The sequence below is a fragment of the Podarcis vaucheri genome (assembly GCF_965113315.1).
Source record: "Podarcis vaucheri genome assembly, chromosome: Z".
In the NCBI taxonomy this organism is placed as follows: Eukaryota; Metazoa; Chordata; class Lepidosauria; order Squamata; family Lacertidae; genus Podarcis; species Podarcis vaucheri.
In genome coordinates, this window is record NC_138758.1 from 41,992,064 (window position 1) to 42,004,745 (window position 12,682).

The 12,682-nt window shown below is 39.8% G+C and overlaps 1 protein-coding gene across 4 annotated transcripts in view; it reads right to left on the bottom strand.

The window, feature by feature from the left end:
- The window catches only part of CNTRL (centriolin), a 60,410-nt gene extending 47,728 nt beyond the window's left edge, over positions 1-12,682 (bottom strand). For 2 of the 4 annotated variants that reach the window (XM_082207658.1, XM_082207655.1), the window contains exons 1-5: positions 12,159-12,325; positions 6,572-6,827; positions 4,726-4,859; positions 2,951-3,081; positions 836-977 (exon numbers count right to left, since the gene is read on the bottom strand). In XM_082207658.1, the coding sequence (XP_082063784.1) occupies positions 836-977; positions 2,951-3,081; positions 4,726-4,859; positions 6,572-6,722 (558 nt within the window). In that variant the 5' untranslated portion in view covers positions 6,723-6,827; positions 12,159-12,325. Of the gene's footprint in view, positions 1-835; positions 978-2,950; positions 3,082-4,725; positions 4,860-6,571; positions 6,828-12,158; positions 12,326-12,447 lie in introns of those variants that run through there. The other 2 variants (XM_082207657.1, XM_082207656.1) reach the window with 2 other exon arrangements.

Consider the following 12,682-nt stretch of genomic DNA (forward strand, 5'->3'; position numbering starts at 1 on the left):
CTGTGAAACATGGACCTGAATGAAGACAAAAGGCCTCAGTTCAATAGGTTAAAAAAACACTTCAGGAATCCTTAGCATATTGTGTCTGCTGGGGCATTCTAAGGTGACTGTCATGGAATCTCAGTGCTCCACGTAGGACTCTATGATAAATTCTAGGACAGTCACTAAGCTCATACAGGGAACTGATGTATACAACCTTATTGTTGCTCTACTTGGATGGAGAACACACCCACGCTCCTCCAGCTGCGCATTGCTGGAGAGAGTGCCACTGGAGAGCCATGTGCCTATCAGGGGCACTCAGTCAGAATTACTAATCTTCTCACTGAAGAACTCCTGAAAAGCTCCAAAGGCCTTCTGGAAAATAGTTTTGCAAGCTACTGCCTTAGCATATGTCAACATATAATTCTAATCATCATACAGTGGGAATCTCTGGGGGGAAATCCTTACACTGACACTTGCTCTTGGCTTTATGGAAAAATTGCTGGAACTATATGATTGTCTCTAATTTTCTAGTCCTCTTTACATTTCATCACATGAGAAATGTACCCTACTTCATCTTATCTTCCTTTAAAATCATGTATTTCTGTGATTTGTCACCAGATGAAAGCATTCACAGGTGCTTGGAAGGCTCATGCTTTAAAAGTAAAGAAATAATAATTAAATATAGCTAACTGGTACACTGGTTATTATCAATCATCTACAGAGACAGCGATTTTCAAATGTCTATAACTGTTATCTTAAGGAAAAGGCTTAAAGAAAGAAGTAAGCAGACAACAACTAAAATCCAAAAACAAGGAGTGTTCTGCAAGCATCGCTCTAAGTTGAAATCACTTACTGATGATATTTTGTTTTTTCTCAAATTCAGGATGCGCAAGGACCTGAGTTTCTTCCCTACCCATGCTGGGATGTGCTCAATCTCATTCCCAGCAAGGTTCAGCTTCTGTAAATTCTGTAGATGTTCAATACCTTCTATTTTACTGGTGAACAGAGAGAAATATTGAAGTTATATATTATAAGATGAACAACATCTGTATACCTTTAAGTTTCTCCTAGGACACAGGGAACATTTTCAAACCATGATTTATAAAACCAGGAACAACTCTCATACGTGCTCACATCTGGCTTCATAGTTTTTTAAAAGGCTTAGCCACAAACACTGGAGACCTGTTGAATATTCTACTATTTCTTCCTAAACCTTTGGATTTGGAGTCATGGAATCCTAGTGCTCTACATCTGTAAAGTATGTTTTGTTTAGTCTACAAGCAGAAAATGAGACTCCAAGCCAAAAAGCTTTGAGGAATTAAATTTACAGCAAGCACAAGAAAGAATAAGATGCAATTACAATAGATGTTTGATAAATGATTATTTCATGTAAATTGAGTTCCTCCAAAACTATATGCAGCTTTTCGGCTTGATACCTGGTTTGGTGTTTGCATAACTGTTTTCATTTTGCCATTTTAAAACAAATATAGAATAAAACATATATTTAGGGAGGACAAACGATAGCTATCAAGATACTATGCCAGTAAATAAAATTTCTGAAATCAGAAAACTGTTGCAATATTGTTGGGGATTTTCAGGAATGTTAAGCAATAATTCATTAAAATATTGTTGTAAATACTATTGACTGTTTGGAAAGGTTCTATTTTACGCTCCAAAAACTATACCATTCTAATTAGCATATGGTAGGAGGGAAATTGCTTGTGCCCTTCTCTGCTTTCGTTTGAAAAGGTTTATCATGCCTGCGTTGTTATGCCTTGGTGTTGTTGTTTTTTTTTTAAAAAAAAAACCCACAACTCATTGCTCTAATCCACATTTCATCATAGAAAAGCTGTTTCACCAAGTGAGGAAGTTACATCAAATGTAGTGTGTAGAAATCAATGGGCAGCCTGATCCAAAAAGATAGTTAAATGGTAGCATTCAGGTTTAGGCAACTTAACTTCACAGAGCTAATTGTGCAATCCTAGACATATCTATTCTGAAGTGTTGCAGCCCGACAGCGAAAACCGGTGTCATCCAAAGTCCTATCATATTCCATGATGCTTACACCTAGGTAAATGGGGTTAGGATTGCAGCCTGTCATTTTAAATACAGACATTTGGTAATACCTGGTCTGCAAATCTATGTTCTCGCTCTGACCTACAAACAAACAAACAATTTATTATTTATACCCTGCCCATCTGGCTGGGTATTTCAAAGCAGCGGCATGCAGCAAAATTTTCTGTAGGGCAACAGTAAGGTCAGAGGTGCCAGCTTGAGAGAGTAATTGTGGGGAGGACATCATGTATGTGAGCACTGCGCCTCCCTCCCTAAGCCAAGCAGAAGATTCCCAGGTTTTGGGAAGGTAACAAAAGGGATCCTGGACCCGTCGGAGCCTTGTGCCTCCTTAAGCTGGGCAGAAGTTTCCCAGACTTTGGGAAGGAGGCACCAGGGGAACATTTAGGGGACTAGCCTAGTCCCCCTAGTCCACTGACCACTAAAGGAGCCAATTCCTAGGGGCCATGGGGACTTTGGACCCCACAATAACACATTGGAAGCTACGCTTTGGTTTTTGAATGTTTTGGAAGTCAAATGGACTTCCAGAATGGATTCTGTACGACTTCCAAGGTATAACTTAAATATCCAGAGTGAGCAGGAACACAAACAATGTGGTATAGAATGTGGCATAAGACAGCTTCCCATGTTCTACCTCTACAATCATGAAGGATTTTAATACCTTGATGCCATTTCTGCATCAAATTATGAAAGCTGCTTTGCTAAAAAAGTACCAGGACCAAAACAAAAGCACTAGAGCTACAGACTCCTACAGCCTGGGTTATTTTTAGTTCTCTCTTTGGTGGAAGCTGTTCCTGTTTCATGGTTCACAATCTCAATGTAGCAACATTTTGCAACACTGAATCTTTTAATGCACCATACTAAGAAAACAGTATTTTGCTATAATCTTGCTTACCATATTTTGTTGAATGATAGATTGAGGTCACGTAGCTTTAAAAGTTTGTCTAGTTTTTCAATCTTCTCAATCAGATTGTTACTGAGATTGAGGACCTCGAGTTTACCACACTTCTCGAGATTTTCTAGGTACTGAAAATATACACAAGATATAAAATTACTAGAATAGTGTTGACAGTGAAATAAAACAGGAGCCTTCTATTTTTCAGAGCCATGCTGACAAACAATTAATCATGCTATCAACTGAGATTAATAATCGAGTGTAATTGTACCAACTGATTTTGAATTTTTTTTTAAGTTTAACCCAAGAGGCATTTAAAAACTTATTTTGAGCATCTTAAATATTTGGAGGCAGCTTCTCAAGTGGCCAAATTCAGAGATGTAAAACGGTTGTAAAAAACCAGCTTTATCTCAGTCTGATACTGAGAAAGAAATTGCAAAGAAAGACATCACTACTAGGTTTTCTGCTTACCTTTGGGCATAGCCACGATTTATTTTAGGGTGGCAGACTTTATGTTGGGGGGGGGCAGAACCAAGTTATTTGTGATGCAATTGGTTAGTTAGTTAAATATTTTTATTTACTTATTTGAATTGGGGCAAGGGCACCTTCCTTCCCCTACAAGCCTTTGGCTACACCCATGTGGTTACTCATCATTTTAAGCAAATGAACTCAATTGAATTAAAGTTATTTTAAGCTGTGCCTAATTCTCTTCAACAGGACACCACGTTTTATTTTTTCTTCCAATTGTCTTATTCACACTTCCTGGTAAACTAGTCAATGGTTTGCTGTGAATGTGCTGATCTTGGCCAATTTTTGCTCTTTCCAACTCATGCTAGAAAGAAACAAATTGCTGGTGTAGCTTTATATTCAAATCAGGGATGATGCTTTGTTACACTACCCCCAAAATCAGGAACTGGAGCCATGGTTTCTTCTTGGTTTACTGACTGGGGTCCTTTAATCAGGGACATAACGCTAAGTCACAGGTTTATTTTGTTTTCTCCATGTGCTAGTGGGAAACAATATTCAGGGTAAACAATTAACTATGATTTACTGCAGAGATAGCCAACATGGTACCTCCTCTAGATGTTCCCATTATCCCTTACCATTGGCCATGCTGGCTGGGGCTGATGGGAGTTTTAGTCCCACATATATAGGGCATACTAGCAACTCCTGGTCTACAATGAAATGTGAAATATGCTATTGTATTTAGTTTATTAAAATGGTGTCAGGACTTATTTGGGGAGCCTCCTGCCCTCTCAGAATGGGATCCAGCCAAGTGAACTCACTAGGAGTCTTTTTGTTTACACTACTCTCTTCAGGCACAGAAGGAAATAAAGGTGTAGAACATCAGTCTCTGTGATTTGCAATTTGTATGAATGCTCTGCATTGACTACTCGATATAAATTCTGGAGAGCCTGGTTTTCCACCCTTGCTTGGGCTGTAGAAAGGTTATTGCTTTTAGATAAAACCTCTAAGCTAGGGAATTCACTTCTTCTGGTCTGGATAATTTGCCTTGATAAATAGCCCCAGAAGCAAGTCATTGGAACAGGGAGTACCAGCAAGATATAGTATAAAAATTTTGACTGTATACTTTTTAAAAGGCATGATATAAAGTCAAGGACTCTATGGGTAGTTTTTGTAGGCAAATTGGAATGTGCAGTGGTAGCTCTATATGCAGCAATTTTTTTGTTCTAGGTGAATAGACACAAGTGTGACATTCCCCTGAGACCCATCAGGGGGAAAGGTGAGAGGAAAAATAATAATAAACATTATACCTTAAACTTCTTCCCCCCATCTTTGGCAAGGGAAAGATTTAGAGTAGTTACGCGTGCCAGATTTTCCTGTTTGGACAGCTTCTTGATAAGAGTCTCAGTTATGTATCTGATACCTGGACTGACACAGTTGTCATCTGAAATGAACAATAAGGTGTTGCTGTGTGTGACAATACAATAATAGAAAGAAAAGCATTCAACTGAAAGTTTTGTCATAAAGGACAAAATATCTGATTGCATTAAAAAGTGCTTTTAGCATGTTCATAAAATATGTAGTATGACAAAGCAAACCTATTAGTGAGTTGTTTCTATCACTGAGCTAATAACTTTGGATACTGACACTTCCATCATGAACCTCATAATGGTCTATGTTTATTGAACATCAAACTATGTTTATTGACCATCAAAATTATCATGTCTCTTTACAATAGGAGTGCCTAACATGTAGCCCTCCAGATATCATTAGACTCCGATTCCTACTAGCCCCAGCTAGTATGGTCAAAAGTCAGGGGTGATAGTAGCTGCAGGGCAAAACATCTGGAGGGCCACAGGTTCTCCATCCATTTTAAAAGTTCAGTAATTGTCTTTTCAAAGAAGGGTATTATCTTTCAATAATTCTTTTTCTATTTTTTATGGTTCCTTCCATTTCCCCTCACTTCTTCTCCTGAACTCTCTTCCTGAACATCTCGTACTTTAAAGGCATTTTTAAAAATTACTTTTCCATGAAACCTTTTGGCCTAATGCTTAGATTTCACTCCCAACTGAAACCAAGCAGGCATACCCTGACAGAACACTTATCCCAACATGAACATACCCAGATCCTATGTTCCAAAGCTGCCAGTCTTTGTCTTTGGCCTAGAATGCCCCCTCTCAGCTTTCTGTGAATTATTGCTGGTGAGAAAACTGCTGCCTGCAGCTTACCACCCACATGGGTGCAGCTAAGTTCTCCACCATGGCAAGTCCAACTACCCAGCATTGCTGCTCTCTATAAGCACTATGCTAACTTCTCCACCATCCATTAATGTGGAGAGTAGGGACAGAGTTCCAAATAATACAGCAAGATAAAAGAAACTAATCTAACAAAAACAAAAATAGAGAAAGTCCTCTCTCAAAGGTAGCTCTTAACTTTTGTCTCACACAGAAAGTGGTGGACCCTCCCACCTCTTTACTTTCTTCTCCCAGTCACTCACTCAGGGTCCTTCCACCAACCATGTTCTTCTCAGTGTGACCTGCCTGGTGCTGACTTCAACAACTTTTTGCTGCCACATTAAAACATGTCATAGTTTTGGGCAAGGTGTGCTGGGACAACTGAAAAGCTCCTCTCCTGTGTCACCAACCTCTGACCTTCTTTTGGATGGGGCACATGGAGAAGGACCTCCGGTTCTGAACAAAATAACTCTCTAGTGGGCCCTCTGGCACCTCTAAACACACTCAGCTGCACCTGCCTGAGAACATGTTGTGCTCTTATTATCTACAAAACGCTCTAAATAGATATTAGTTTCTGGAATGCTCTTCCCAGAGAGCATCACCTGGTACCTTCTGTTGATGTCATTTTCATGCCAGGTGAAACAAGGCATTGTGTTATTTCCTGTCTTTAACTCTTTTTTTCCTGTGTTATTATTATATGAAATTTTATCTTGGTATTACTGTTTTTATTTTTATAATTTGTTGAGGTGCCTGGAAATACCGTGCTCTATAGTGGAATACATAGTTATCAAACAATCAAGAAATAAAAGCTAGTTCAAAAGCCATATTCTATTGTTCCCCCACCAATTAAAATAAAATCCGGGCATATGTCTAGATCTAAATGTCAAAAATGTATAGTTTAAAATGCTATTAACTACTATACCTTGTCCAATTGAAGATTCAGAGGGAATTCCTGTATCACTTTCTTCAGGTGCATTTCCTTGACGCCTTTTCCCCTTTGTCAGATAAGTAGCTGGAATACCTCGTCTGCTCAACGGAGATGGTGACCTGCTGCTTGAACTCACAGTAGACATTGGACTCCGAGTTCGAGATGAAGACAACAGTCTCTTTCTAAGTGGTGCTCTTTGTGGCTGGCCTTTCCTTATTGCACAGAATGCTGCATAGTATTAGGTGAAAAGCTACAAGCAGACAAACACAAGATCCTCTTTAAATCGTTTCCAAGGGCATAAAAATATTCATATAGCTGCTCAAATGTAATCTACAGATCTTGATTATTGATTATGTTAAATGAACATTAAAGAAACTTTCTTTCAGAGCCTTTACAACTCTCATTCTTCATCCTTATTTTTAACTGTTCTTTCAAAAAGTGAAACTCAAAGTGACTTACAAAATGAACTTTAAAAATGAGGATAAACCAAAAAATAATAAGGAAAGCCACTAGTGCACACGTCCCTCAGCGCAACTTGCCTAGGCAGCCAGAGCTAACTCAAATTTCATGCCTTCTATCTTTGCTTACTTACCACGTCCTTAGTTTGCTTTCAGGAAGCTGTGGTTTCCCACCCCACCCCCACTAGTGCAGAAACACTTTAGCTTATATGAACAGTTTCTGTTAGAGTTGTAGGATAAGAAAACCAGCCAAAGAAGCAAACTACCTTAGAGATTCCTCCACCTACAACTGCTTTCTTGAGGAAGAGTATTGTCAGTTGCCTGCCTATTACAGTTATAAACATGAATGGCAAACATCAGGCCTGTTTTCTCCTTAACTGTTTCAGCAAAATGGGAGGCAAACAGATGACAAATGGTAAACACACACACACACACATATACACCAGAGAACAAACAACTAAAACTAAGATTTGTAGGGTGGAAGTCTACACTTAAGAGTGTTTTGTGCCCAGCATGTGTGTCCCTCTGTGTGTATTATATGTAATACCCTGTGTTACATAACACATTGCCTTCCCAAGAATACCTAAAGGCAGTCCAAACTGTTTCTGTTGTAAAGCACATCTACTATCTGCCATCTCATTTGGACAGTAACAAAAAGCAGATCACAACATTAATTTTAGTTCACTTGATATATAAAGCATGCACCTTTTGATGACTCATATGGTCTCTGCTGTAGGCTCTTCAAAGCAACCAGTCATATTGCCCAAAGCTAACTTAAAACTAAGGCCATTGTTTATTAAACTGCTACGCTAAGGTACTTCTCTCTAACATTCTCTGCTGCTATGAGTCTGCAGAAGGAAAGGAAAGTACACTTTAACCTCTGCCACCAGTCAGGGATCCAATGGCCAGGGAAGACCATACCTCTTGTCTCCTAGGAAGCAGGTAAGGCAAAAGGTAAATGACCTCTGGATGGTTAGGTTCAGTCAAAGGCGACTATGGGGTGTGGCGCTCATCTCACTTCAGACCAAGGAAGCCAGTGTTTGTCCACAGACTGCTTTCTGGGTCATGTAGCCAGCATGACAAAACCACTTCTGGTGCAACAGAACACCATGACAGAAGCCAGAGTATACAGAAATGCTGTTTCCCTCCCCATGGCAGAGGTACCTATTTATCTACTTGCACTGGTATGCTTTTGAACTGCTAGGTTGGCAGAAGCTGGGACAGAGCAACAGGAGCTCACCCTGTCGTGCAGATTTGAACTACCAACCTTCTGATCAGCAAGCCCAAGATGCTCAGTGGTTTAGACATAAGTGCCACCCGTGTCCCCTCTCCTAGGAAGCATATCATGGCAAAAGAGAAATGAATGTGGCCCAATTCATTGGCTGCAGAAGGAGAAGCGGCACAGAGCTTGCTTCTGTCCTCTCTGGCAGAAATAACACTCAGCTCCAACTGCCAGTTGCCCTGAGTGTGCACAGCCAATTGGTCTCTGCCAAAGGCTTCTTATTTGTGTGAATGTAAAGGCAGGGAGGCTCAGTTTTCCACATCAAATACAGCAGGGACGTCCAACTCCATAGATTGACCAAGAACACCCCGGGATCAACCAGTAGATCACTATTGACCTGTTGGACATGCCTGAAATATAGTATTAATGCTGAGAGAACAAGAACATCAAGAACTGATGCCTAAATTTGCTTCTTTCCTTTCCCCTACCCATTCTTTTTCATACATGTCTATTAGATTGTGAGTCTGCAGGCAAAGACTGAATTATCTTTTAATCCCTCTGCAACACTTGGAAACAATGGGTTCTTTATAAGGTAAGAATAGCACATTTATCATTTTAACTAGCTTCTTAAACACTTGTATAACTAACAAAACTAACATTGTGAGGCTGAGATGAAAAAGAAAATTAAAAAAGAGTATTTTTGGGGTTTTAGCCAATGCTAATCCCACTCAGTGTAGAACTATTGAAAATAATGGACAAAAGTAACTTAGATGCATTAATTTCAATGGGTTTACTCTGAGTAGCAGTGCTATTTTTCTAGAAAAAGAGATGCTGGAACTTACAATGAACACCTCCCTTGTTCTCTTAGAATGGCAAAGGTGCTCATCTGAGAGGTGCAAGAACTGTGTTCTGGCAACTTCCGGCTGAAAAAAAAGCACTGCTGAGTAGAGCTCGGTTGACAAAAATCCTTTTGTCATACATGCTCTAATTTATTTCACCTATATTTTAATACTCATAATCCTACATATCCTGCAAACAGTTTCATTGATTTGTTTAATCTGCCCACATATTATCTTTCTTTCATCTTCACTTTTTCTTTACTAGCTATTTAACATTGTGGTTGGTGGTTAAATACTTCAGACTCGTTTGATACTGCTCTTTATCCTTGTTTACTGAAAGCATCATTAAAAGACACATCACTCAGAGTAGCTTATTTTTTTAAGAGTTGTCTTTTTGATGATGCTTTATAAAACAAGCCAATGTAACTTCAGACAGAACTTTGTTTTCATATCCATATGATGTTGGACAACAATCACCATATTGTACATCACAATCCCACACACTCCTAGAAGTAGATTGTCTCCAAAATATGGAAGACATGAAACGCTCAAAGCAGAGAGGTTGAAGAAGCTGGGAAACACGAACAGCCTCCCCCAACAATGTGGCACTTGAAAGAAGGGCAGATTATTTATTACATCTTTATCCCAATCATTCTTCAAGAAGCATTGGGCCACATGTGATACAAAGGCATTTCCTAGAGGAAGCTTTTTTTGGAGTGTGTGAGTTGGATTTGCAGTGGCCCAAAGCTTATTTGGGGCTGCACACCTCCAGTTCTTTATTCATTTATATGTGTATTATTAGCATAGGGGTGCTATGTTTAACAGCATCTTGTATCAAAACAGTGTTGGACTGGACATGATGTTATTGTGCTTCCATACAGGGCAGTTTCCCTCTTGTAGTGCATGTTTTCACTTATTCTGGGGTAGGAAATCCCCAGTTTTTCATTTATGTGTGGCATGAATGAAATATTAAATATTAAAGTCCCTTGTGCAAAAACAACACTTTTAAACAGAGAAAATGCTGTTGCTTCTGGTCATTGTGATGTATGAAATAGGGTAGCCCTGTGATTATATTGGTGTGCAGAACAAGTACCTTATTGAGGCAGCTTATTTACTATCCTTTAAAAGAACTGCTTCTTTTAATCATGCTGCTCTATTTAATTTTTTTACATAAGAAATTGGGAACTAGACACCAGCCTCGAGCTCTTAGCATGCTGTCTGTTCACCAATGAAACGTCTGTCATGAAAGGCTTGCAATCCTATACTCGCATATTGACAATAAATTCCTTGCACTTCATGGTTCTTACTCCGGAATAGACATGCACTGTAGCTTGCATTGGAGATTCTTAACTGTGCTATACTATACTCAGGTAAACCTGACTCAGTTCAGCGGGAGCTTTAGTTCATTCTCCCCTGTGGGTGGGGTTCCTCATCTTTTCTGGATTACCAAGAAAGTTGGGTAGAAAATAGGGCTGCTGTTGCTTGAATTTGTTGTTTTAATTTGCTACATTAGTGTGCATTATTATTGCATTTCATTTATGAATAGCTTCCCATGAAACACCTTGAAGAAAGTAACAATAAAAACACCAATAATAAATCAACAGTAAAAACAATTTCAAATCCAAGACAGACACAGACTGGGATGAAAATCTCTACTTTAAAGGATTTTTGAAAAAGGAAGGTCATAATATTATTTTTCTATTATTATTATTATTTATCATCATCATCATCATTTATTTATTTATTTATTTATTTAGCAGGACATAGAAACAGTGGTATAGGATAATCATATTTAAATTGCACTGATATGCAATGAAATTATTATGATTATTTTTTTAAAAAGAAGACTGACATGTAATGCGAGTATTTTTTATTATGAACATTATTTTTAAATTGCACTTCTCTCTTTCTTACTACAGTCATACCTTGGCTCCTGAACTCATTGGTACTCGGACCTTTTGGCTCCCAAACGCTGCAAACCTGTGAGTGTTCCGGTTTGCAAACATTCTTTGGAACCCAAATGTCTGACAGGGCTTCCGCGGCTTCAAATTGGCTGCAGGAGTTTCCTGCAGCCAATCGGAAGCTGTGCTTTGGTTTCTGAACGTTTTGAAGTTCCGTTCGACTTCCAAGGTACGACTGTATTCTGTTTGCAACCCTGGAAGACATGTAGTGTGCTTTATTTTAAAGGATTTGGTTGTATTCAGCTAAGTTCTACACTGAGGACACCCACTGAAAATAACAGATCTAAGTAAGTTATGCTCATTATTTTCAGTAGGTCTGTTTTTTCAGTAGGAACTATTATTATTGATTTATTAATCACCTTATAAATCACCATCTCAAGGCAATTTACAGATAAAACAATTATAACCAGGTACACTTAAAACAGAAGGTGGCGCTGTTGGTTAAACCACAGAGCCTAGGACTTGCCGATCAGAAGGTTGGCGGTTCGAATCCCCACAACGGGATGAGCTCCCATTGCTCGGTCCCTGCTCCTGCCAACCTAGCAGTTCGAAAGCACGTCAAAGTGCAAGTAGATAAATAGGTACCACTCCGGTGGGAAGGTAAAGCTAGATGAGTGCCGCAACCCCAGAGTCGGCCACGACTGGACCTAATGGTCAGGGGTCCCTTTACCTTTACTTACACTTAAAACAAAAACGAAACCTTAACAAATGAACACTCGTAGTAATACTTGTCATCGCATATGTGACAAGTGCACACAACCGGAGCTTCTTTCTGTTTAAAAAGGAAAGGTCAGAGCTTATTTCGTTCCTTTTCTTCCTCTGCCCCCCCCCCCTGAAACTACTCTTACCATTCACCCTGTTAAAACATAAATTTATGCTGAAAGTGTGTGGGATAGAAATTATTTATTTATTATTTATCAAAGTTGCCCGTTGTTTATTATTGATTAATTAATTGAGGAGCACAGGGCGATTTACAGTATAATGATCCTGCCCACGGCAACCCTAAACCACTTACAACCAGACAGACAATAAAGCCCACTTAGATACATTAAAACCACGAGGAAAGAGAAACACATTTTTAAAAAAACCCCATCCACTTACTTCTAAAAGTCAACAGAAAGCCAAATAATCAAATATCTAGAAAGAGAGAGAAAATAAACTAATCCTTCCTCCTTCCCTTAACCTGTGTGGGGGCCCTGAGGTCCGACACACCTCCCCAAAAGATAGTAAGGGCGTCCCGACTCCTCCTTTTCCCCTTGGATGCGCTGAAGGGACGAAGCCACTCTACGGCAGCCGCCCAACGGCCAATTCCCGCCTGCGTTCCCTGAGGGCGCCGCTTTGATTACTCCCGTCGCCATGGCAACCCCTCAGGGCGCGGGCCGAGCCTCACCGTCGCGGCTGACATCGAGGGCTTGCGGGGGAGCCGCTGCCGGGCTCGCTCGTGGCCCGGCTCGCTTTTATATAAATGTCTTCTCGACCGTCTTCCCCTTTCCTTCTTCCCTCCAGTTTTGAAACTTGATGGAAATTAAACAGGAAGGCGGCGGCTCAGCGCTCGCCGGTGAGGATTTGCCTCACGCTGACAAGCGGAACCTTTTAACAGACCGGCGACGCCATCTTTGATGCCT